Source organism: Ceratotherium simum, chromosome 7 (genome assembly GCF_057802395.1).
Source record: "Ceratotherium simum simum isolate JZ-2026a chromosome 7, ASM5780239v1, whole genome shotgun sequence".
Lineage (NCBI taxonomy): Eukaryota > Metazoa > Chordata > Mammalia > Perissodactyla > Rhinocerotidae > Ceratotherium > Ceratotherium simum.
The window spans coordinates 55,061,205-55,088,333 of NC_141906.1; the positions used below are offsets into that span (position 1 = coordinate 55,061,205).

At 38.7% G+C, this 27,129-nt stretch overlaps 2 protein-coding genes across 2 annotated transcripts; both read right to left on the reverse strand.

Moving 5' to 3' along the window:
- Nucleotides 1-2,287: 2,287 nt before the first annotated feature.
- On the reverse strand, nucleotides 2,288-12,277 carry LOC101409151 (stromelysin-2). Its single transcript, XM_004427397.2, is given in 16 exon segments — nucleotides 2,288-2,388; nucleotides 3,495-3,524; nucleotides 3,527-3,575; nucleotides 3,577-3,598; nucleotides 4,288-4,414; nucleotides 4,417-4,436; nucleotides 6,628-6,688; nucleotides 6,691-6,720; nucleotides 6,723-6,757; nucleotides 7,652-7,796; nucleotides 7,995-8,159; nucleotides 10,465-10,597; nucleotides 10,714-10,848; nucleotides 10,934-11,131; nucleotides 11,134-11,174; nucleotides 12,163-12,277. Coding segments are annotated over 16 exon segments (1,407 nt in total).
- A 6,018-nt stretch (nucleotides 12,278-18,295) lies between these two features.
- On the reverse strand, nucleotides 18,296-26,628 carry LOC101408894 (interstitial collagenase). Its single transcript, XM_004427396.2, has 10 exons — nucleotides 26,524-26,628; nucleotides 25,829-26,076; nucleotides 25,587-25,735; nucleotides 25,220-25,345; nucleotides 24,023-24,178; nucleotides 23,767-23,884; nucleotides 20,917-21,050; nucleotides 19,226-19,388; nucleotides 18,587-18,690; nucleotides 18,296-18,405 (listed from the first exon to the last, which is right to left on the reverse strand). Exons 1-10 carry the CDS (start codon nucleotides 26,626-26,628, stop codon nucleotides 18,296-18,298), a joined length of 1,413 nt encoding a protein of 470 aa, XP_004427453.1.
- Nucleotides 26,629-27,129: the final 501 nt, after the last annotated feature.

Consider the following 27,129-nt stretch of genomic DNA (forward strand, 5'->3'; position numbering starts at 1 on the left):
TGTCTTTGGCATTAGATGAGGCAATGTAAATTTTCTTTGACAATGAAATGTAGACAGAATGATGTTTGTTACATCCACACAGAGCTTTAACAGTCACTGTGAAATTTACCAATAACTCTTTCCCTCTGTCACAGTGAAGGACTGAGCTTGAAGTGGTGGCTGCTCCTTCAGCCTGGATCTTGAAGTGAGGACAACTTGGAGTAGAAATCCCAAAGGAATACCATGATGGACTTTTAGTTTTAATCCACTGAAATTTGGGAGTTGTTTGTTACCACAGCATAACCTGGCCTAGCTTGAGTGACACATCATTTTATAGGGTTCAATCCTGAACCATCTTGCTTTCTCTCTGCAGTCTCTCCATATACCCTTATCTATTCCCATGACTTCACTGATGCCCGCAATCCCCCACAGTTTTATTTACTCTGTTTTTGGTTTCCAGGCTCCTTTAGCTAATGGCCTATTGATGCCTTTACTTGGTTATCTCACAAGAATTTCTAAATTTAAAAAATGAGATGATTCCTCCCCACTCTTAGCTGTCTCCCACAAAACTGCTTCCCTTCCAGTCTTCCCCCAACTATATTAAAGCCACTGCTATCCAAGAAGGTGCTCATGCCAGAAATCCAGGAGTTATTCTTAACAACTTTATTTCCCTTGAAACTCTTCATCTAGTCCATTGTTAAATCTGAATAATGTTAAAATGTATCTCAAGTCTAGTCATATCTCTCAATCTCCCCTAAGACCTCCTATCCTTGCCACCTTCTCCTGTCATCTGTAATAGTCCTTTAACCTGTCTTCCAACTTTCAACATTACTTCCTTCCGATTCTCTCCAGCTAGCGTAATCACTCGAAATATATAATGGCTCATGTTGCTTCTCTGTTTAAAGACCCCTTCAGCAAATCCGTAATGCACTTAAAATAAAAGACAGCTCTTTAACACATCTGAAAGACCCTGAATGCAATGATTCTTCTTACATGTCTAACATCATCTTATTCCACATCCACCCACCAACACTCTAATCAGGCACCCGTCTGCTTTCCTTTCCTTGAAGATGCCAAGATGTTTTCACCTCTGAACCTCAAAATTATTTTGAGTTTTCTCTTCCTGGATTGATGTATCTCCTACACATATACCTGGATAATTGAATTTAGATGCTTTTTTTTCATTATCGTACCAGAGAGACCTTCTCTAACAAGCGAACTTCAGCAGGTAGTTCCCTCCCTCACAATATTATTCTCCCTTGCCTCTCTGTCATTTCTTTAGTAACATCTTCATAATTTATAATCATATATTAATTTGTGTCCCTTTTTTTTTTGATTTCTTACTCCTACCACACAAAACTTAATGAGATTAGGTTAAATGTGTTTTTCTCACTGTCCTGCACCTTGCATCCAAGACAGTGCCTGTCATTTAAGTGAATCAATAAAAGAATGAACAAGTTTCTGTAGTGGACCTGGTAGGGTGTAAAGCATATAACCTAGTGGTAATAAACCTGTCATACAATTGGCATGCACACACAAACTTTTATTCACCCAGGAACTGCCAGATACAAAATGGTAACAAGAGAATATTTAGTGAGAGAGTGTGGAGGATATGGGAAATTTGGTTCCCAGGGCCGGCAGAGAGCACCACTGAAGAAACATTGGGTTAAAAGAGAACTGGCTGGATCTCAAACCAGTTTTGCTTCCCCACATGTAGGTGATGATGGGGACTAGACGGTTTGCTACGTTTCTAAGCTCCAATATCCCAGAACTCTATTTCCCAATTTTGTCCAGAGCCAGTCCTACAGGAGCTCTTTCTTCCTTAGGTGTGTAAAGAACACTTACAATATCTGGGAAGTGAAAATAAAGATTCTGTTGGTAGAGAGAATGGGAGAGGGTACATGACAGCCATATGCCCCATCCGTGAAATGTGTGTTCCTACTACACCTACTAGCAGACCATCTGTTAAATGCTCAGTCCACAGTGTGGTCATTGTATTGAAAATGAATTATTCTAGAAAGTAAAGAACAGGCCAAAAATAAAAATCTTTTTTAAAGATTAAATAAAACAACAATGGAGATACATTCTCTTGCCTATTGCACATGAGTATTTCCCACTTCTATTTAATGTAATCCAGCAGCAAGTAAAGGTTTCCAGATGAATGTTCCATGACACGTGAAGATATCTGCTAGGCTGATCTTCTTTGGCCACTGCACATGCAGGAACAATGAATCATTTTGACTCATAATAAATTATGTGAATAATTATTAGATTCATTTAAAATGAATCTATTTTCTCCATATCTCACTTAACAATATAACCAGTTGTTACTCTTCAATATACATGTCACCACCTTGGCATTAGGGTCAAACTCAAACTGTGACGATCCACTGAAGAAACAGAAAAATCCTGTAAATATAGATGAGGAAAATAATGAGACATTCTTCAAATAAATCAATTTTCCAACATGCGTAACTCAGAATGAGAGTGAGCTAATAGTGAATGGCATTTATTAAGTGGTTACTCTGAGCCAGGCGCACTGTGCTAAGTACTTGACACGCTTTATCTCATCTATTCTTACAATAAATATGAGGTATTACTAATGAGGACAAAATTGAAAATAAGGGAGATTTTGCGATTTTCCCAAGGTAACATCTCTAATGAAAGATGGAGGGAGAACTCTATCTCATCTGTTTGACTCCAAAGCCAATGCTCTAAGAAAATTAGATTATACTACCTCCAAATAGACAAAATTCTGTGTTATTTTAAAACCTTAGTTTATCCCTTTTCTTCCCAATTTTCTCTTCCTCCACTAGGTCCTAAATCATAGCTATGGACGCAATTGGACCCAGGAGAATCAGGTCAGCAATAAAATACACCAGAGGTCCATTTCCTGCTTTGAATACATTAAGGTCTAGTTATCTTAACAACAAGATCATTAGCCTCATGAGCATTGTGATTGTCAAGCCCTGGCAGCTCCTTCCATAATTCCTTAAGAGCAAGCACAAGCTTTGCTTTCTCATCTGCAAATTACCAGGAATCAGATTTTGTCTATTTTGAGCATATAGGAAGACTACTATTTATTTACAGGTGAATTATTTAATGCAAACAATTGCAGGCTGCAACAGAAGGCCAGACAAGGCTCCCTTTGGGATAGGAGAGAATGGACAACAGGATGGGACAGAGGAGAAAGACAGCCAGCCATTAGTAAATGTGGCTCGTATTTGGTTGCATTTTTATACCAACATAGTGCGACCTGAAAGATAATGGCTATGATGTGTGGAAGTATCCTTTGATTTTACACGCTGGCATGAAACAGAGGCTTAGAAATTATTCAAGAAAAACAAAATTTAAATCCAATTTGCATAAATTGGAAAGTTAACAATTTCAGGAATTTGGAGTAATAAGGATGTAAGACTGAATGATTTTAAAATTGTTTTGATTCTCCACTTCATTTTGATACCATAAAATGCCCCAAAGTGTCCGTATTGGCGATGAAATGAGTGTCCTCTTACCAGACGCCTGTAATACAGCATCAACTTTTTCTCAACTCCTGGAAAGTCATCAGCTATTAGTCTGGGGAAGCCTTGTTCCTTTGGACTGGATATTTTCGTCAAGTCTATACGAAGTGAAAGAAATACAGCTCAACACTGTGCAGGGGCCCCATTACATGCAACAGTATGATGTAACGTTAGTGTTCCAGCGTGGACTCCCGGATAAAATTCTCAAGTAGTATAAAAAAGTGTTAAACATTTTTATGACTACAAAAATATGTGACTTTCCTGGGCTTACAAGCTTAGCACATAAAACAATATTTTCTCCAGAAACAAGGATATCATGCTATTTTACAGAGGTTCCATATATATGTCTGAGGTCAATTTTCTAAGCCTAGACACGTAGAGCCTAAGGGCCTTTCTGCTACAAATGCAGGAAGACTGAATGCACATAAGATGCAAAGTGAATTGAATGAATCACTTGGCTAAAAATAAGCTTCTGGTTCTCTATCATACTTGCCCTGTAGACCTCGTCTCTACAGCCTGACACACTTGGGCTTCCTTTGGTGGCCCACTGTCGGGACCTCAGTTAGTCTCCTGATATCTTTCGGTGTGTGGATATATGACACAGAGATCAGCTATTTTGAGAGCTCTTTATTATATCTGGAAAGTCAAATAACTATAAGTCATCTTCCTCATAATCAGAAAGTTTGAAGTTAGAGGAAGTTAGATGGTGGGAGTGGGGGATATCCTTGAAGAAAGAAAATTATTTTCCTAATTAGGCTCCTTACAAAGTCATCCTATTGTATCTTACCTCCAGTAATTGTCCTCTACAAAGAAGTACATTTTATTCTTTTTCTTATCAGAAACAGCTGCATCAATTTTCCTTATAATTGGAGGAAAACCCAGGGTGTAGATGCCTCTTGGATAACCTCAATTCTTCTGACAGCCCAGAACTTATTTCTTATGGAAAAAAGAAGCCCAAGAAATTTTGAGTGAAGCCTTTTGGTTTTAGAAATGATTTTACTACATTGTTGTGGAAAACAGAAAGTCTTGGTTTTAATTCCAGCCATTAACCCAATGCCCAGTTGATAGCTGGTACTTAATAAATATTTCCTGAATAAATGTGTGAACAAATAAATGAGTAGATAACTCTGGTCCATTGCTCTTTCTAGGTCTTGTATTTGTTATCTATAAATTAAGGTGACCAGTTCTAGTTATTTCTTATAATTACTGGTGACTTCTTAATCTAAATTTCTAACCTAGAACTCTCTCTTAAGCTTCAAATCAATAAGTCAGTTACTTATTGGACACTTATTGGATATCTCATAGTCATTGAGTCCAGTCTGTTCTTCTACTGAATATCTTAGAGATCCACCCAAGTTTGAGTGAATTAGGACAATGGAATCCTATCAGTCTCTCTGCTTTTACTTTGTCACACCACCCCTCCCACACCAACCCTGAATACCTTCCTCACCTCACTGCCAAGTTAACTAATCTAAAATGGCAATCTATTGTGTATCTCTCTTGTTTCACCTGAGTTAAACAACTTGTACCTGTCTGAGCAGTTCAGATATGCTCCTACTCTTGTATAGACAGTTCCTTCTGCCTTAAAGAACTTTCCACTCTCTACACACCCAACCCTTCTCCGCACAGTAAAATTCTCCTTCAACACTCATCCTACACATCATCTCCTCTCAAGGATCTTTGCTGTACCCTGGGTATGGGTCAAGCGCCCTTCCTCTGTGATCCCATGGCATTCTGGCTTCCCTCAACCCCAGAACTTATCATATGGTATGCTGATGCCTCCATCTTTGCTGCGCTTTCTAGAACATGAACCCTTTTCAGTTTTGACCTCCAATAACGAGCACAGTGCCTGGCACATTGCAAGCAATAAATAAATGTCAGATAAATTAATGAATAATAGAAATACTTTAGATTATATAACCCTTTACAATTTCCAATGCAACCTCACATTATTTTATTTAATCTTTATAAAAAGGAGATTGTCAGAAACACATATTTTAAAAAAATCCCCATACAGTTTGACATTTAAAAATACTCCCAAATAAATTCTGAGTCAAGGAAAAAGAATTAAAATTAAAAGAAAACTTAAAATGAACAAAATGAAAATACTACATATCAAAACTTGTGGGATAAAGCAAAAACTGGGAAGAAAGGGATATTTATAGGCATAAATGCTTATATTAGAAAAGAAAGAAGGCTAGAAGTTAATAAGGTAAGTATCAAACTTAAGTTATAAAAACAATAACAGAATAAATTCAAAGAAGGCAAAAATGAGGGCAATGAAAGTATGGACAGAAACTAATTAAATAGAAAATCAAAATACAATAAAGAGGATTAACAAAGCCAAAAGTTATATTTCTTTGAGAAGACCAATAAAACTGTTAAATATCCTCTTATCCTATGACATCGATAAAGAGAGGAAGGCACAGAGATTCGGTATTAGAAACGAGAAAAAGGAAAAAACTTCAGCAATAATTAAAATGACAACAAAATAATACTCTGAAACTTTTATACCAGTTGATTTGAAAACAGACAAAATTGACAAATTCCTAGAAAAATGTTAACAAAATGGACTCAAGAAGTAATAGAAGCTCAAATAGCATATTACTAATAGAACAAAACAGCAGTTTAAAAATCTGACAAAGGAGCCAACAGGCCCAGATAGTTCCATTCTGTAATTTGTCTATCCCTGTACTGATGCCAGATTATCTTATCTATTAAAGCTTTATAATGCAGGACATTTATCCTCATCTTATTCTTCTTCAGGAGTATCCTGGATATTCTTGGCCTTTCCACTTCCATATAAATTATGGAACAAATTTGTCAAGTTCCGTGAAAAATATTTTGGTGTTTGTATTGAAAATTCCTTGTATCTATGGATAATTTGGCATTTTTACTATATTGAATTTTTCTATTCATGAATGTAAGATATCATCTATTACTTAAGTCTCATTGTATATTTTAAAACAAAACTTATAATGTTCTTTGTACACATCTTATTTAAGCATTAGCACTAGGTCTTGTGGTAATAAACTACCCAAAATTTAACGTAACGGAGAAAACTCGTCTTGATGAAGTTTTTGCGATGACTTACTTCAACAGGTTAAAATTCTTATATAATACTTACCTCTAAAACCAAATCGGTATCCTTACATTTACTTCATATGCAGCATCTAAGTCTGAGGGAAAGAGGGCCAAAATGTGGAAATCAAATGAAATTAGATTCGAGATACCAGTGGGATCTGTGCCAAAAATATCTATAATAGCTAAAAGTTGATTGCAATTGTCTTTCTTCTTTAGATACAAGAACAAAAAGAACATATTCTTCTCTTTCTTTCAATCAATGCTAATTCAGAAGTCTGGATTGGGCTGTCCTCCTCCATATGATCCCAGGGTAATGAAATCTATGGCAGGAAATGTGTTAACAGTGTAATGATTTAACTTGATGTCCATTCTACATGTCTGCAAAATGGTATGTGTATTATGCACCTATTAATATTTTTGAAAAAAGAAGCAGAAAAAATGTATACCTATTTATGCCTGTATGTGAATAGAATATCTTTGTAAAGAGATAAAGGAAATTGGTAGCAGTGGTTGCACATATGGGGAGAACTGGGGACTGTATAGAGAGGGGAGATGAGATTTTTCCTTTAACTCTTGTCTTTTGGTGTTGTTTTAATATTGTGCCTTAAGCATATATCACTTTTTAAAAAATTAATTAATTTAAATAGTAGGATTTGTTAGCAAAGATAAAGATACAAACCTGCTTCTAATGATCCACCAGCACTTTTTGAAGAAGTTGTATAATTTATGATATTTAAATGCAACAATTACTCATTCCTTTATTCAACACATTCACTGCATGTGCCGGGCCTATTCTAGGCCTTGGAGATATAAAAGTGAATACAACAGATAAAACCCCTTGCCTTCATCGAGCTTACGTTCTAATGACCAAGAATCATCCTTTGTAAGTCTGTGAAAAATGATCTGGACAATTTTAAGGCTGATAAAATGGAACAAGTACCGGGTCTGAATGATTTAAAAATGTAGAGGAAATATTTTATTTAAAAATCTCTGTTGAGTTTCTGTTTTCCTTTCCAAGCATTGTACGTCAAAAGAACAGATAGGAAAATATAATTTTCTGGTCTGACCTGTCTTTAAAGAGCAGGATTTCTCCCCTCAGAGTGCTGGCTGCCTCAAAGGACAAAGCAGGATTGCACATGGCTAGCGTTCCAGGTCCTGGAGGCACCGATTCCGTGGGCGCCACGGGGTCATCAGGGGAAGTAGGGGGAGGTCCTAAAGAGAACAGATGCAGAGATGCAAACGTTAGGAGAAATATGATGCTTCTGTCAATTTATACGCTTTCCAAACATTCTTAAAGTGCGTTGAGATGAAACATCATGTAGTATTTTAAAATTTTCCTGAAGACCATCATTGTGAAGCTTTCCTAAAGAACATCAAGAATGAATAGGCACTGTTTTCATCATCACTCACCATATGTGGACTGAATGCCATTCACATCCTCTTGAGAAGGGTGGAACTGGGCCAGGTCTGTGAACGCATTGAAGAGCGGGTACATCCAAGCTTCAGCATTGGCTGAGTGAAAGAGATCCAGGGAATGGCCAAGTTGATGAGCAGCAACAAGGAATAAATTGGTCCCTATCTGAAAAACCATAAGTGTTCAGAATCTAACAGCTATTTATTCCATAAACATATATACAGAACACATGCCAGCTATAAAGGCCATCCTTGGACTCACACAGTGTCTTTTCTTTAATTTGTGGATTGGATGATTGATTGGCATATTCCATACTTCATAGAACTTCATGTATTTTTTAAGGTAGTCTTGAAGTCAATATATCAGAGAGGTATTTTTTTTAACATACTCCTCCCTAGTTCTCTCTTTGGTCAGGGAAACCCAGTCACTTTTCTTATAATGACAGTGGTAGACATTGTTTCCAAAAGATATTTCTTTGGAGAGACCAAGACTGGTAGCCCGTCAATTCATATAACTCTTTATTGTCTCTATAAATACAAAGTAAGTTATTGTTCAAATTTAGTAACATGTACCAGTTGCAACCTCGGTTGAAATAAATCAGAATATTCACACTATTCCTCAAATTCTTAGGCAACAAAAACTCTGGTTATTTCCTGTGGGGATTTAGCCTGAGTTGTTTTTCCTCCTCTTCGTCACTATCAAATAAGTTTTGATTCTCAAAAACCTTCCCAGTAGTAGGTGCCATTGGATGTGCACAATCTTCAGTTTAAAATAGAAATGTACCCAATAATAGTTTTCTGTGGCACAAACACAGCTGGATTCAGCTTTTTTTACTATTATAAAAAGAGTTTTTATTGAAATTAATAGTAGAAATTATTTAACCAAGGCTACAAGCAATTATGCAGAAAACAATAGTTGTTCAAATAAAACAAGATCATTTCATGCAACACAAGCTTCAAGTCTGTACTCTCAGTAAAGATGCTCTTTGCATTTGCATTAAAGATCCCAACCAGAGCCAGCCCTGATGGCCTAGTGGTTAAAGTCAGGCACTCACCACTTAGGTGCCCAGGTTCTCTTCCTGGTTGCAGAACCAAACCACCTGTCTGTTCAGTTGCCATGCTGTGGCGGTGGCTCACTTAGATGAATTAGAACGACTTGCAACTAGGATATACAACCATGTACTGGGGCTTTGGGGAGGAAAAAAATAGTGGATCTCAGCTGAAAAAAAAAAGATCCCAATCAATCTTAAAAATAACAATTGTTTTGTAGGGGATCAGAATTGGTCACCCCAAAATATGTCTCTTTGGCTTGATCGTTTTTAAGAAGAAAAGACTCAGGGAGAAACTTTGACCTTCTCCCTAACTGTCTGAAAGAATTTAAGATAGAAGGCTTGTTCCAGGAAGGAGCTATCACCTTAGATAACTATAGTATAATATGAACCAGGTGCTGTAGACAGGGAGGAACCTAGCAAAGCCCATTTGATCAAAGTCCTCTCCCTGTCCCATTGTCTCTGCAAGGCATAGCAAACATTTGTTTACCAAGCATTTGCTTTCCCATATCCGTGTAAATTTCCTTCCTCCCCTTTGAAGTCCCGTACTGCTACCCCCCATATTCTCTTTTGTCTTTAGCTGAAGATGGTATTTAAGGTAGCAGCTTTGGCCATTTTGGTGAGTTACTCAGTTTTCCTGGGTTTCTCCCCTTTATACATGTTGTTAAACTTTGTTTGACTTTCTCCTGTTATTCTGTCTTATGTAAATTTAATTCTTAGACCAGCCAGAAGAACTTAGATGGGTAGAGTAAAATTTCTTCCTTTCCTACACTTTCAAACCATGTGTTTCAAACAGTGTATTTCAAAACTTCAGAAGCCACTTGAAAAAAAATAAATCAATAAATAAATGCAGTTAATTTTGGTCATTGTGTTTAAACTTAGCAAAGTCTTTCAGAACAAATTTAGGAAAAAAAAAAAGAGAAAGTTTCTAAGCTAGAAATAGTGACAGGTTTATTTAAACAGATGACCTAGCAATTTTCTTTATTTTCTGGCATTTTTCCTGATCTTTTAAGAGAAAAGGAGGCAAATGGGAAGAAATGAAGAAACCCAAGGGCAAATTTTAATGTCAGAACTGATTCAATGCAACTTATCCTACCTTGATCATCTGTAGTTACAGCAATGAAAAGCATTGTTAACATGCTCATTCTAACACCTCCACAAGATCCTGAGTTGTGGAAACAAGATTGAATCGTGCTTACAATATTATGTTTGTTGAGGGCAATGAAGGAAATGCAGACATTTTATAAAGTTCTTCAATAATGATTGAAACAAAGAGGACTTCTTATTGTTACCATTTGAATAATCAGAAATTTCAACTATTAGGATGCTCCATTTAATGCTCACTCTGGATAATCAAATTGTTCTTGCATAGTGTTAGACATTATTTCTGAAATCATCCAGAGAGGTTCATAACCCACCTGATGTATCCTCCATCCACAGTTCATCATCATCAAAGTGAACATCTCCATAAAAGCCTGGCCCAGGTGGATAGGTATGAGCTGAAACTTTTCCTGGTCCATCAAAATTTTCAAAGTTTCCATTTCTCTCTTTCTGGTGGAGGAAAAAAATTAATGGAAATATAAGTATTTAGAATTTCCTTTTGCCTTTTTTCAATAAGACAACACCAGATAAACGAATACATTTTATTTTATTTTATTATCTTTAACTGGAAAAATCATTATGTCAGTGTCTCCGTCATAAATCTTGGAGAATGAGAGTGAAGACACCTTCCCCTAGATTTTCAGAGCTTTCTCAATGGCAGAATCAACAACTCTTGACAAATCCAGTGTGTAATCCACAATCTTTCAAGAGAAAAAAAGGATATGTTATTTTCTCCTGTAATAGTAAGTTATAAAGTTTCAATATTATGGTAAAACCTCTTTGGACCCATTACCTATAAGTAAGGTGAGTTTTCCTCCACTTTGGCATGCCAGGAAAGGTACTGAAGTGACCAACATCAGGAATTCCACATCTGGGTTTGAGCATCACCTCCACAGTGTCGGAGTCCAGCTTCCCTCTCACCTCCAACTCCAGGAACTTCTGCATTTCTTGAATTTTTTTAAACAACAGGCCCACTGTCTTCCTCTAAAAAAGTGTTTCACATCTTTTGCAGGGTTGTAGTATTTTTCTCCGTATTGATAATGGAATAATAAGTATAGTTTTAAGGTCATTGTTAGGATTTTTAGCCATTCATCTAAATTTCACAAACCATTTTAGTTATCCAGTTTATTGAAACAAATGTAGGTAAAAAACTCAATATGCTTTTTCATTAAGACTCCCCATATAATTATTTTATCTTTATACTAATTTTTTTTTTATAATTTTATTTATTTTTTTCCCCCCAAAACCGTAGTAGATAGTTGTATGTCATAGCTGCACATCCTTCTAGTTGCTGTATGTGGGACGCAGCCTCAGCATGGCCGGATAAGCAGTGCGTCGGTGCGCGCCCGGGACCCGAACCCGGGCTGCCAGCGGCAGAGCACGCGCAGTTAATTGCTGAGCCACGGGGCCGGCCCAACTTTATACAAATTTTTAAAATTCATTGCAATTTACTTTGTTAAGCCAAGTAAAAAATTTGAAGTTAAAAATTCAGGTCCAGCATGCTTAAAGAAAAAGAAACTCTCCTTTGACATAATTGTGTGGATAGTTTTGATGAATATATCTAACTTTTTCTACTTTATACTGTTGATATAGACCTGGTTCAAGACTGAAGTGGGATAAGTTGTTTTGTCCAAACATGACAAGTAACAATACGAACATTATTACCTCATACTACTGATCAAAATTAGCATGTTCCCTCCCCAATTATTTTAACTAAAGAAATTCTAAAGTCAGAGAAGTTTTCTGCATTTTCCATTTGTTCTTTTCATTTAGCCCCAACGCTGCTGCTACTATTTTATTGTATAAACTTGAGTAAGTCTATCCCTTTTTTGTGCCTTTCTTTCCTTTTCTGTTAAAATGAAGGGACGTTACACCTCCAGCACTTTAATATTGTTTAATGCTAAATTATTCCAACACAGTAACCTCCAATCAAATCATTCTGCTTTGTGTTGCTAGAACAAGCAGGCACATTTGTTCCTCTGCTTGGGTTGGCCAGTGACTGCAATGGCTGCCACCATTAAGTGCCTGGACAAGATCCATGTTTGGGTCCTCCTTCTTCACTGCTCCATTCAGAGAATAAGCTGAGCAGACTGGCAGGTGTAACAGCAGAAGGATGACAAGATGCTTCATTATCACTGTCTTTACCTCAGGAAAACACCTCTGCTTATTGGCTTCCATTTCTACCTTCTAAAAGCCACCCTTTTATAGGGTAACAATGCCTATATCTGAACAGCGTGATTCATGCATGTGTTTTTTAATCTGAACATTAGGAATGTTCACAAAAGTTCAATGTAAAGAGGATATAGCCGACATCAGTAACTTCCCTCAATCTTCTAAACTTGAATGATGAAAGAATGATTGATCTCCAGGAAATGGCTTCTGTGTTTGTAAAGAGGAAAAAGAATTGACTAGATAATTCATCTTTCTGTGTTTACAGAGAGGTAGCTGACAAGCCTGGTAAAATGTCATGTGTTTAGACATTTTAAAACCAGTGAAATTTTCTTTTAAAAAGACTATATTTTAAACTCAAATATAAGTAGGTTAGGAATAAGTAGATGGATGGAAAGAAATTCCAACTACAATTATGGTCTAAATGTGGGAGTTGCTATCTAGGAAGATATTAGAAGGGATATTTCATTTCTTGAGTCTTCATTTAAAATGGCTGTCACCGATTTTCAGATGGATTTACTGGCCCTGGAGGGGGAGCATGTGAGAAGGAAGCAGGTGATGGAAAGGAGTGTCTGTAGAGGAAGGAAGAAGTGCACTGATTCTGCTATGGCATTCACTCATTCTGAACGCATGATATGGATTTCAGAATGGATGATATGTTTATAGTAACCACTCCATAAAACTTGTTAAATTGAAATAAATAAAATTGCATATTAGACTGAAATGTTCCTCCTACCTTCCTCCTCTTCTTTGCTTTTTAAAAATCTTCCTTTCATGCTCTTCTCCTCCTCCCCAAGTACAAAAAAGAGGTGGATTGAGATTTGTAATGGAGAACGATTTCAAATCCTCCCTGTCTAATCACTCTGTCCTCGAGTAATATTTCTCTCTCTTTTTTTTTCGCAGCCAAGTAGAGTGCTTTGCACATATGAAGTCTGCAATAACTTTTTTTTATCAAATTAAACTGTTAATATAGAGATCTCTAAAATTCTTGTAGTATATTATAGTCTATATAGCATTAGATTTTTCTCTTGATAAGGATAAATTAACTCTACCACACTTGCAGTATGTAATTTCAAATGATAGAAGACTAAATTAGGGAGTGTGCAGGGATGATCCTCTGAGCACCATCCGTCTCCACCCTACTTGAGGTAGACTGGACAGACTGGGGCTTCTAGGAACTGGAGGCTCTGAGACCTCTAAGCCAGAGTTGGAGAGCAGCTTAGATATGCCGTGAGGCAGCAAAGACAACCTGTAGATTAATGCAGCCAAGGAATTTGCTCCACAGTATGCCGGAATGGGATGGATATCAGCTTGAAAATCAGAAGAAGAGGGGGCTGACAACCAGACTCCGAGAAAGTCAGTTGGACTTTGAGGAAGTATATAATTTCTGTGGACCACTGTTTTGTCATCTATAAAAATGGGGTGGATGTAACCTCATTTGCAGGGTTATCATATTTGCTTTATGCTGGGGAACAAGTCATCTTATATTTGCTCCAATATCTTTACCAGACAAAGTTTGTTGGCCTGATGGATCTGTGGCAATGCTCCCAGGACTCATTTGGCAAGCTCTGAAATACTGTGTCTTCATTTGAGTCATAATTTTATTGGTGTTGGCACATCCTGTTGATGGATCTTACTATGTAGTAATGATACAATGAAAGTTAACATTTTAGTAAGAGCTGCGATTATAATTGGCTAAACACCAAAGCGCATGTCTTACATGAGTGATGTTGGTGTGTGAGCATATTCTACATTAAGCCATAACACCTTAGAAGACATTAAGAAATTAATGACTTGGGGTGGGAAGAGTATGTATGTGGTACAGAGCTGCCACGGTATGCCAGGTCCTAAATGTCTGTTAATTCTAATTTTAGAACAACCCAAAAGGGTAGAGATTAGAATCAGATAAATTAAGTAATAAACTCAAGGTCAGCCAGGTGACAAGTGGTAAAAGATTACTCAGAATCCTAACCGTTACCATTTACATGTTTATCAAAAGCTTCTTGCCTCTCCCCAAACTTTTTCTCTCATGTTTTGGCATTCATTTTATTTGTTTGTTTTTCTCATTCTTGAAATTTACCCCTGAACTTGCCTTCAGCTTACCCCCTTAGCTTCTGTTCTTTTCTCCCAACTCTCTGATCATCCGGCTAATCCAGCCTTTTCTTTTGATCTATGTCTACCTGCTCTGTCACCTGCAGCTCTTGGCCTGGGCTGCACAGATGTCGTCCAGATAAAACATATGTCTACTGTTAAGGAGGAAAAATTTTCTACTACCCTTCTAGATTCTTCTGTCTGGTCCAATAATTAAATAGAAATGGGACAGATTAACAGGAGAAAAACCAATTTGATTTCATAGATACGGGGAACCCATAAGAATGTGAGACTGCAAAGAAGTGACCAAAGCAGGTAGCTTTTATATACCTTTTAGATAGAGAAACAATAAATTTGTGAAGAACTGACAAAACCAAGAAACTTAGGCTTGGGTACTAGTTAGTGAAGAAATTAAGGAGAAAGCTGTTTACACAGCCTTCTTGCCCCTGAATTTCCTATCGCTGGAGATAAGGATGTCTCTCTACCTCCTGGTGCAGGGAGGGTACCTTTCATGTGAGAGATTTATTTCCTGCTTTCAGGGGGACAAAGGAGGTCAGAGTGTTTTTCTTGCACAGGCTGCTTCTTAAGTAACTTTAATTCAAAATAATCAATATTTCGGGAATTATTTGTGGCAGTGTACCCTGAACCCCATCACTACAATCCATCACATCTTGCAATTAAGACCAAGAAATGTATAACAGCTCCTCACCTATATGTGGTCCAATTCTTGGGAAGACTGGCAAGCTATCAATGTTAGACATCCAGCAGCCTCTGATTCTAAAATTGGAGATATACTCACGTGATCCTGGATCACCTATGACAAGACACTAACCACAATATTTTGCAACGTCTTCTTTTATTGAAAGCTCTTGATTTTATCATTGGTTGAGTTATTGTGCTAAGTCACAGACCAAGAACAAGTGAGAAATCCACCTCTTTTCCCATGCTTCTAATACCAATTTGACTGCTTCAGAATGGGAACACAGTTTATTGCTGAATTTTTACCCATTTTATTTCCCTCCGAGTAATTTAGCTAAATATTTTAGGTCACTAGTCCTTGCCGTAAGAAGGACAGTCGACTGAAGGAGGCAAATTGTCAAAGTAAGAGTTAGACATATCTCAGAATCGTGGCTTCAGTGTTTGTTGTAAATGTTAGAAAGCATGACTATATATTGTAACCTAAAATAGCCATTATTATTAAAAATAGTTGGATACATAAAATAATGTTACTATATCTTCAATTTGGATTAGGGTTCATTGTTCAGTTGGTTCATTGCTATGGTGGACTATTTTTGGTGGGAAGAAGCTTGTTAGGCAGGAGAGTAACAACGATGAAGAATTCTGGCTTTGGGAGAATGTGGGGAGGAAAAGGCAATTATCATTTATGTAATGTTTTCTACATGGCAGGCTTTATGCTAGGTGATTTAGCCTTGTTCATTCTCATGACAACCCTGAGAGTTAGTATTATTTTCCCTTTATCATAGACAGGAAATTAAAATTCAGAAAGGCCAAATCATTAGCTTAAGATCACAGAGACTTGAGTGGCAGAGCAGGTCTTCTGGCTTTGCACTACAATTTACTGGCCAGAGTGCTGCCCCTTCAACATACATGGGAAAAGTCTAGAAAGAAAAAGCTACTACTTCCCCTTATAGTAGTGTTTGGGACTAAATTCTCCAATAGATGTCCAAGTAGAAAAGCTGGATTTTGGGTTAAAACCAAACAAAACACGAACAAGCAAATACTCTACTTCTCAGTGCATCTGGGCTCATAGAAAGTAAGGGAAATCTCTAAACACTGCTCCCCAATCACTCCATACCAAGATTCTAAGGCTGTATTGATTTGCTCCAGTAAAGAAATCATGTCTGACACACAGTAACTGAATGGGAGCTACCGGCTAGGGGAGTTTACAGAAATCTACCATCATCGACCATGATCCATTTGGTTTTTGCAAGAACTGGAATAATGAATTGAGTGGGATTATGATAGGGTTGTTCCTTGTTTCTTTGCCAAATGGGAGCCATCTTGCCTGGGAGCTATGCCCCTCTTGCCAGATCAGACCTCAACTGATGACTGATTGACACGGGGCTACAAAAGGCCAGTTCCTTTGCCTCAAGGTGGGACTAACTGTGATTCAGTTTTTGCTCCAGAGCTCCTTGCTCATGAGATCACAGCAATCTCTGTCTGAGACCACATTGTTTAGCATTCTTTAGCTTTTTCCCTGCTCTAAATTGTTTCTCTCACTCCTCTTCTCCGGAGAGCACTCCACCCATAACGACCACACCAAAGAATTTCTGTTTCAGGCTCTGGTTCCAGTGAACTAAGCTAAGACAGAGTTGAGCTGTGATGGGAGGAACTCGGGGGTCCTGCTATGGTGCTGGTAATGTTCTAATTCTTGAGCTGGGTGAGAGTTACATGGGGTTGTTAACTTCATGATAACTCATTGAAATGAAAATTTGTGATATATGCGTTTTTCTGCATTTATGTTTTACTTCAATATAAAAATGTTTATTAGAGAGAGAGAGACTTGGCCAAAGGAGAGGTTAGACTGCTTTCCAAATTCTTGAGTTGAGAACTGCCTGCCCCAGAATCACAAGTCCCTCAAAATATTCTCAAGACTGTCTATGTACTGGGAAAGTCTGCAAACTGAGCACCCTCTGAGCTACTCATAAAACTCATGGGGCTTGGAAACTACCTGCATGACTCCTCCCTACATCATCATCCTCCCAAATTAGGTATGATGAACTAGACAATGCTTGTCTAGAAAATCTAGATAATGCAGCTTTAACAAAATCTGAAATCTTAGTGGCTTAGCACAAGAAAAGTTTATTTCTTAGGCAAAAGCTACTGAGGCTTGGGGTAACTGGAGTGTTGGCCCAGCAATTCAGGCTTCTTCCCTCTGCGGAAGTGCTCTCAATAACTGCTTCTACAATCACCATAGCAGAGAGGGGAGACCACTGGAGAAATTTGCACCAGCAATCAAATGTTTCCATCTGGAGTGATCTTGGTCACTTCTGGGCATAATCCACCAGCCAGGACTAGTCAGGTGTCACTGCCCACCTCCCACTTCCCCAACAACTGCAGGGAATTGGACTGTGGGAAAACGTAACCCTCCCATGTGCTCAGAAGAAGAGAAAGGGATATGCCCTTAGAAAGTTCTACCATGCTGTCCCTGCTTTTACCTAAAACCAATTTTGGAATCCTTATATGGGACATGGGAAATAGATTTTCCCTCTTCTATATGATATAAATTCCATGAGAATGGAGAATATTTGAACTTTTGGTATATCCTAATTTCCCACATGAATATTTTGCATATTTGTCACTTCCCATTTCAAATTTGAAATTTAATCTAAGTGTGACTTTATAATCAGGGAATAAGAATATAATAACTTAAACGTTAACAGAAAGTTTATAGAAGAGTAAAGACAAGGATGACTTTATTCCAAATATAAAACATTTTATTTTCTGTAACAAAAGTTGTCCCTTGCATATAAGGATGATATTAGTGGCTGCTTATATATTCTTGAACTGCTTTTCCTCTGGTGAAGACTCATATCTCTTGTCTCTTGCTGTCTTGAGAGGTGTTCATCGCTGAGGCTGCTCTCCGGTATCAATATCAGAATGTTATACTTTGGAAAAGAGCTTTTCTTATTGCAAAACTGAATCCATAATCTATGAATTTGACCTTCTTTAGCCTTCATTGGTGTAACTAAATTATAGCAGTATATAAAATATTACATTCTAAATCATAAAAAATATTTTCAGAATGAGATATAAAAAAGATTATATTTAATAGCTCTGTATTGTATTTAAATATATGGCTCTTCAGGAAAACACCTTCCTTGGGTTCTCAAAATATATTTTTCTGTTCAACTTTGTAACAGTTGATCAATTTTTTCTGCAGTTGAACCAGCTATTAGCTTTCTGGAGAGTCAAAATTCTCTTAGTTTTAGGATCAAATTTGTATTGCCTCGTTCCGTGAAAGAAATAAAAAAATCCTGGAAATGAAACAAAAGAAACTTACTACATTATACAAATGATTTCTAGGTTTAACATGAATTCTTAAAAAACCCAAGTCATTTGTGAGAATAAATATTTTTGGTGTGTGCTGTTCTAAATAACAATACTGATGCTATTCTATGGCAACAGAATAGAGAAAATACATATATATTCACTTACCATCTTTCTGGAAAACAGCATCAACTTTGTCACCAATTCCAGGAAATTCATCTGCTATCATTTTGGGATAACCTGCATCCATGGATCGTTTATATTCATCATACCTGGTCAAAAAATAATTGCATGTGTCAGAACTGTTTGTTAAACGTAGCATGTTCAAAATCATTACAGGGAATTCACCAGCAGGAATGTAATAAAAACTTGGAGTTCAATAGAGCATGTTTAAAATAGGGAGGTGGCATGAAGTGAGGTAGGATGTTGGGTGGACTAGAAGATTTATAAGGTCCCTCTGAGCTCCAACGTCTAGTTATAATTCTCCAGCAGGTGCCGCACAATGTCTTAAGGTAAAACGTGATGAAAGATAAGTTCTTGTTTGCTGAAGTAGCTCTCTGAAGATGAAAACCCTCCTTTTCACATCTTCTCTTTCAAATTTTGCCCCACGTGCTCCCTGGATTTCTGGGACAGGTATTGCCTGATGATTGTTGATCAGTAGACTTGGGTGCTGGACTGGCTACAGCCATTCATAGAAAAGTCAGCTAGCCAAGGCAATATGAGACTCATTTTAAATTGGTTCAATCTAGAACTTTCTCTTATGTTGAAAGAACTGGGACCCTAACATTTTCTGCACTCAGTCTTTACCTCCAGCACTCGTTAGCAACAAAGAAGTATGTTTTCCGAGTATCTTCCTCAGAAACAGCAGCATCAATATTCTTCACAGTTCTAGGGAAGCCAAAGGATCTGTGGATGTCCTTGGGGTATCCGTAGAGCATGGCTTGACCCTTAACAACCCAGTACTTATTACCTGCCAATCAAGAAACAGGGATGAAAAAACTTGCCTGGGGCACCAGTAGACAGTAAGCAGATTTCCAGCTAAATTCTTAATCTCACATGCTAGAGCAGTGTCCTGACTGCAGGTTAGAATCATCTAGGGTGATTTTTTAAAAATACCGATGCTGGTCCTACCCCAGACCACTTAATTCAGTGTACATTTTAAAGTTTCTTAGATGATTCTAATCTGTGGCAAGCTTTGAGAATGACTGGTTTATGGGGCTGGGGGGCTGCTTCCCAAAGCCAGATGTTCACATGACTAAAGAGTTCATTATACCACCTCTGTGGTATAAAACTCACTTGTCCAGGTTGCTCAGGGGCTGTGGAAGTTCACACCAATAGTATCCTAAGGGCCAGCGTGTTGTAATGACTCACAATCTGCAATGACTTGCAACCCTGGATAAAAATCATTGCATCTGACTAGAATACAGTTCTAAATACTTGAATTTATGCCGTGTCCAGATTCTGTATGTTTATACTTAGGAGGCCCTGCATCGCATAAAACTGGTCTTATATCTTGAAGCCAGGATTGTTCTCATTGCACAAATATACTTATTTACCCCTCAGGAAAAAGTAGTTTGAAACTTTGTGTATCTAAAATCCTGTTTAATTTTATGAGATAAGGGCTAGAAAGCCCGTTTCAAAGTTTTTTGCCCATCTGAACTGCATTCAACTCTTTGCCTTGAGTGTATGACTGGGTCAAATGTCTTAATGTTTGTCTGTACTATGCCAAACATATATTTGCAGAAATAATGGTGTTTGGCATACTGTCTTCAAAGCCAGGAGCTGATCATTGGATTATGTTTCATTCTGATAGAATCAAAGAAGTTTGCCCCATTCAATTCACGGTAATTCAGGACTTCTCATACTTTAATGTACATACGAATTGCCTGGGAATCTTGCTAAAATTCAAGGTTTGGAGTGAGACCTGACAACGTGGATGGACCTTATGGGCGTTATGCTAAATGAGATTCTGTATTTCTAACAGACTCCTAGGATGATGTCAACGCTGCTGCTCTGAGGACCATACTTTGACAGCAAGGCTGCACGCCCCTATCTGGCTGCCCAGTGGGGGCCTCCCCCTCTCTCAGGAGAATTATTTGTACTTAAAATAGGCTTTAGGAAATCATACAACCCAAATGTTTCTGTTCAATCCTCTCTATAGTGTTGGCCCGAGTCTCTCAATTTTATTGCTGAGCACCCCCAGGGATGTGGAGAGTTGAAAATACAGAAATCGTTTGCACAAAAAACACTTTCATAAGTCCCGATTCATAAACAGGCAGAAAATTTATATCTGCAATCATATGCTTTTTGTTTAAAATGGCTCAGAAATGCACTATGCAATTCTTAATTAAGGTGATGGACTCCCACTGATTTGGTAAGTGAGACTAGTAGATTTTCAAAAGTCCATGGATAGAAGGTAGCTAGTACTCTCTTATATATCAGTCCCCAAAAAGATGAAAAATTATTCATAAAAACTGAAAAATAACTGGAAGCATTACCTTTAAAAAACCGGACTTCATCTCTATCAGCAACCTCATAAGCAGCTTGGAGTCCATTTGGCAGTTGTGGCCAGAAAAGAGAAATGAAATTGAGCTCAACTTCTGGGTAGAAAGGATTTGTGCGCATGTAGAACCTGATTTGAAAAAAACAAAAGAAGATTTTGATCTAAGTGATAGCAAGCTCTGGCTGACATCCAGCTCCTTCTTATTGCTGGCACTGGTGGTGCGCTGGTAAATGTTTAACATCTGGCTTTCCAAGACGGGGCTGGCGAGCAGTCACAGTTTGTAGCATTTGCTTATTTCCATGGTGGAAACACTCCCACTAAGGCAGATTTCAGGAGATTTGCAGTAGTGCACATTGTATAGTATTTCCACCGTACAAATACATCAGGCATAAACAACCTCAGGAACACAAATAAATAGTAAAATGTCATAAAATAATTACAAAGGGATGAGTTTTGATTATTTTTATTACTTTTGGTTTAAATATAATTGTAAGTTTACATAATTTAACTTTTAATAATGGTTGTATTTAGCAATCAGCTTGCAAAATTCTCAAAATTTAATAATCGGTTTTGGAGAAACTTTATGAGCAGCTGCAGCACACCACTGGCTGGAACTCAATGCTAACATACTACATTTAGTGCACACTTCCAACACTTAGGCCCTTTACCTACATCGTGCCCTACCTCACAAAAACTTTACAAGAGCATATTACTCTCATCTCACAGATGAGAAATTGAGGTCAGGGAGGCCAAAGGTGGTATCTAAGGCCATGCAGCTGAAAAGAAGCGAAGGTTGACTTTAAACTCAGATCTGGCAGCCACTCCGTTTATCCTCCTTTGATTGGTGGTTTACAAAGTTGATTCTACAGTCCATAGGGACTGGGGTAACAGTGAAGCATAGACTGTCATGTGGAGTTTTCCAGATTCCACACCACAGGGAAGACTATGGCCTTGGCAGTTAGAAATCTGACTTCTAGATCCAGTCCTGCCCCTGTCTGGCTGTGAGACCTTAGGCAAGTCAGTTACCATTACTCTTTCTAGCCTTTCATGTCTTCATGGCTTCATGTCATTTAAATGATCTCAGTGAACTTTCAGTTCCTGCAAACCCTAGACTTGGTCCTGTTCCTTGGAGTAATCCCTCAAAGACTTGTTTGGAAAGGTGTGTCCTGCTATACTGAGAGCTTTCCTTTAAAAGTATGTAGTTCCAGGCCGGCCCCGTGGCTTAGCGGTTAAGTGCGCACGCTCCGCTGCTGGCGGCCCGGGTTTGGATCCCGGGCGCGCACGGACGCACCGCTTCTCCAGCCATGCTGAGGCTACGTCCCGCATACAGCAACTAAAAGGATGTGTAGCTATGACAGACAACTATCTGCTGGGGCTTTGGGGGAAAAAATAAATAAATAAAATTAAAAAAAAAAAATAAGAGCAGGCTGAGTCTTTCACTGGCTCTTCCCTTCCTTTAAAAAAAAAAAAAAAAAAGTATGTAGTTCCTTAGCACTCCTCAGCATTGCCCACACCCTCTATAGTTTACATTCAGCCTTATCTTCTACATTCAAAAATAGTAAAGCAGGGCCGGCCCCGTGGCTTAGCGGTTAAGTGCGCACGCTCCGCTACTGGCGGCCTGGGTTCGGATCCCGGGTGCACACCGAGGCACTGTTCTCCGGCCATGCTGAAGCCGCGTCCCACATACAGCAACTAGAAGGATGTGCAACTATGACATACAACTATCTACTGGGGCTTTGAGGGAAAAAAAAGGAGGAGGATTGGCAATAGATGTTAGCTCAGAGCCAGTCTTCCTCAGCAAAAAGAGAAGGATTAGCGTGGATGTTAGCTCAGGGCTGATCTTCCTCACACACACACACACACACACACAAAATAGTAAAGCAGAGAATGGGAAGCATTAGGAGCCAATACTCTGCTTTCTGGAGTAGATATGACCACAAGGTATAAAACTGCACCAGCAACACTCCAAGAAGAGTGGCTGAGGAGAAGTGAGCCTTTCAGAGCACCTCTACTTTCTATGTGCCGTGGACTGCATCATTCAGAAAAAGATTATGTTACTATTTTGCCTGATCCTTTAGGAATCAGTATGATACATAGAACAAGCCTGCCCCTTGCATGTGAGGGGACTCTAGCCTTTTTGAGGCCACACGCTGCAGGGGGAGTTCTAGGATCCTCCTCTGAGGAGGGAAGCACATTGTGACTGCCCATATCCCCCCAAGGGAGGGTCCTCATGAACTCTTGGAGATTCTCCCTGCAATGGCTTCTCCCCTTCTCTAGGCTTCTTGGGGGGGGCAACAGAGACCTGTCATGATCACAGGCTTTGGAATGGCTGTCTTTCCTAGGATGGAAGGGGTAATACTTTAAGGGTGGCTACACAACCCTCACCAGCATGATGGTGCTATGAAAAGGACTGATTTCCCCTAAGAAAGTACTAATATGCCTATCATCATAAAGAGCAGTATAAATGAAAAGAGCCCTGGAGTAGGGCTCAGAAGACCAAATTACTGCTCTGCCACCAATGACTTCTGTGACCTGAAAGGATCTCTTTCCTTCTCTCTGCCTTACTTTACTGACCTGTAAAATGGGATTATATTGGCTTATTGTCTACTTCAGTGGTGTTTTCTCTGATAATCATATAACAGAATACATGTGAGGAAAAGAAGCTGTTATAAATTCATTATGTTGTGCAAATGCAAACAATTGCTTACATTTAATTATAATTATAACTATGTATGTAAAAAATGTAAGATAATGTGTGAAGCATAGTAGTGGCCCATAGGCACCCATAGTAGTGAGTGTTGTTATTATTACAAATACAAAACACAAAGAAGAATTGGTGTCTTACCTGTCTTTAAAGAACATCACTTCTCCCCGAATCGTAGTTATAGCATCAAAGGTCAGCTTATTATCACACACCTGTGGGGTCTGTGGGCCAGTTGGCTGGATGGGATTTTGGGAAGGTCCTAAAGCAAAGAGAGATCTGGAGTTAGTTCTGCCTGGCATTGGGAAACTACATAACCAATGAAAGACAGCTTCTTAAAGGGTACAGTTAATGGCTGTTTTAATAGCCCCTTATCCATAATGTCTTTTTTTATACTCACCGTATATGGCCTGGATGCCGTTGATGTCATCCTGAGCTAGCTGAACATCACCACTGAAGGTGTAGCTGGGGTACATCAAAGCCCCAATATCAGTAGAATGAGCAAGTCCAAGGGAATGGCCCAATTCATGAGCCGCAACGCGATACAGGTTGTAATCTAAAAGGGCCAATAAATGCATTTGCAATTATTTGAAATGTTTTCAGCTTTGAGACATTTAATTAAGAAGTAATCTACAACTCTACAAGGACTAATGCTCACATTTTCTCGATAGCTTTTTAAAATATATATAAAACTTTTTTCCAAAGGTGGGAGGAAGGCATTATTAATAGTGAAGAGAGAGAGGTCAAAGCCTAAACTCTATGATGACACTGATACAATTAAAAAGCAAACTCAGCCGATTGAGAGTCTAGCACAGATTAGTCAATCTTGTCAATGGTTAGATGGCGTATATGATATCACAGAGAAGCAATAGAGTTCTATTCACGTAATTTTTTTTCCTGTTTGCAAACTGCTACTTGCCTAATGCTGGAAATTTTGGAAAACATGTACAGCCTCTCCTCCCTTAATTTCCACATAATCTTACTAACACTGCTAAATTTTGGTGTGTCTCTAGTAAAAAAAAAGATTCTATGGGGCCGGCCCCGTGGCTTAGCGGTTAAGTGCGTGTGCTCCGCTACTGGCGGCCCGGGTTGGGATCCCAGGCACGCACCGACGAGCCGCTTCTCCGGCCATGCTGAGGCCACGTCCCACATACAGCAACTAGAAGGATGTGCAACTACGACATACAACTATCTACTGGGGCTTTGGGGAAAAAAAAAGGAGGAGGATTGGCAATAGATGTTAGCTCAGAGCTGGTCTTCCTCAGCAAAAAGAGGAGGATTAACATGGATGTTAGCTCAGGGCTGATCTTCCTCACCAAAAAAAAAAAGATTCTATGTAGGTTCCCACAAGGAAAACATCGAGATTTTCAACATTTTCTTGATAGAAATTTTAGAGTGACCTATTTGTAGCCACTAAGATGTTGTTACTAACAGAAATATCCTTCTCTTACAGTTTTCTAGCTGTATCATCAAATTTCTAAGTGGTAATAGAAAAATATATACTTCTATTAATGTATTCTTTCAGTTAAATCAACCAATATTACAATGAACCAAGAAGAGGGTAGGGGAATTGAGAGAGAAAGATTAATTGACTTACTTCTGAAATTGCTGGTCCACGTTTCATCGTCATCAAAATGAGCATCCCCTCCAATACCTGGGCCTGGTTGAAAAGCATGAGCAAGGTTTCCTCCAGGTCCATCAAAGGGAGAATTGTCATGGTGATCTACAAGAGACAGAATTCAACAAATGTCCCTCTTGGTTCTTCTTAAGGCTAACCAATGAGGGATAGCATTAGCTTTGCTTAGAGGCAAACAGACTGCCGTCAAATGTGATACACTTTCACTCCTTAAGCCCATAAAATTAACACTCCTCTTAAACAAGGAATTCTAGCTGCAAAGCTGAAGCAATTTAAAGGCAAAGTGAAGTTAAGGTGAGACTACTTTCATGCCACAAGAAGAGCTTACCTCCCCTGACAAAGGATATCATTATGTCCGCTTGACCCTCGAAGACCTTGCTGAAGGTCAGGGGCGAGACATTACTCCAGAGTTGAAAGGCTTTTTCGATGGCCTGGTCCACATCTGCTCTTGGTAAATCTGGTGTGTAATTTTCAATCCTTAAAATGAAATAAAAAACAGATACATCGGAGCTCATTTCTTATGACTCTGATGGGAAATAGCATTCTCACTCTGATGCTCAGTCTGGTTACCTGTAGGTCAGGTGTGTGTTCTTCCATCGAGGGTTCCCTTCAGTGATGGCAAACTGAGCTACGTCGGGCACCCCACATCTGGGCTGCTTCATCACCTTCAGGGTTTCAGCATCTGGCTTCCCAGATACTTTCAGCCCAAAGAATTCCTGCATTTGCTTCAGTTTTTCCACCACTGGGTTGCTACCGTGTCTCTTCTTTTCAATTTGCTTGCCATCACTCTTCAGGTTGTAGTAGTTTTCCAGGTATTTCTGATGAAAGATAAAATTACTCAAACACTAGATGGGAAATCTTTCTCATTTTTCTAAACATTGACAGTATGAAATTTTAGCTGAAACAGAGAACTACTTTTAAAGATTGCATTCAGATTCTGTGGTTCTTATTATCCTTATTATTGGTGGAAACTGTAATTTCAGAGTAGAAATCTCCCTACCGTTAGTTACTATGAAGTCAGAATTACAATTTGTAGAGCGAAAGTTGCATATTGTTCCTTTAGTTTCCTCTCACCTCCAACTGGAAAAGGAAAGCCTATGCCTGGCTAGGTGCCTTTTTTGGGAGAGTGCCCTCTCTGACAAAAATTTCTCTCTGTAGGAAATCCAGCCTTAAATAAATCCATTATACTATTACTGCTCCATTATACTGTGGAAAAATGCAAATGAAGGCTTTTGCATTTCTGGCACGTGAAATTCAGCATTTACCTGGACAATCTCTGCATCTTGCTCTTCTGTTTCTGAAGGCACTGTTGGGAAGCCATGAGACCCCACGCCCCAGAGTAGCAGCAGCAGCAGAGGAAGGCTGGGCATGCTGGCTTCTGTCTTCCTTCTTGGCGAAAAGAATCTGATGCCTCCCTACCTCCTGCAGCTCCAATACCTCAACTAGGAAGCTCCCTCCTTATATATAGAGCCCTTGCACTTCCAGAAAGCTAGAGGCTGTCTGACTCACATTTCATAACATCCTCTTGATTAGCAATGAACAACCTAAGCAATCATCAGAAATGATGACTCCAAGCAGATTATTTGGATACGCTTGGTGTTGTAATCTTATGATTAATATCAAACAGGACGTGCGTGAAGGAGACACACTTCACTGTGTAAACTGTTGTTTTCCCCAATTCATTTCTATCCTATTTGAGAAAGGCCTTACTATAGACACAGATCACAGAGTGCTCCATGAACTTTTTAAAAAATAGGCTTTGCTACTTGATTCTCTGGTCGTAAAATGCTCTGGGTTGTACACACACCTTGCTCCAGGGCAGAGGGCAGAATTACTGACACCGTATGCTCTATGGCTGTTCCGCACCTGTA

What these genes read in the sequence shown, in the direction of transcription:
- LOC101408894 (XM_004427396.2), bottom strand. Translation starts at nt 26,628, where the DNA reads ATGCCCAGCCTTCCTCTGCTGCTGCTGCTACTCTGGGGCGTGGGGTCT. An exon ending in AAGATGCAGAGATTGTCCAG is followed by an intron (nt 26,077 to 26,523) that starts GTAAATGCTGAA and finishes ATCTTTCATCAG; the next exon opens with AAATACCTGGAAAACTACTA. An exon ending in AACACACACCTGACCTACAG is followed by an intron (nt 25,736 to 25,828) that starts GTAACCAGACTG and finishes TTTCATTTTAAG; the next exon opens with GATTGAAAATTACACACCAG.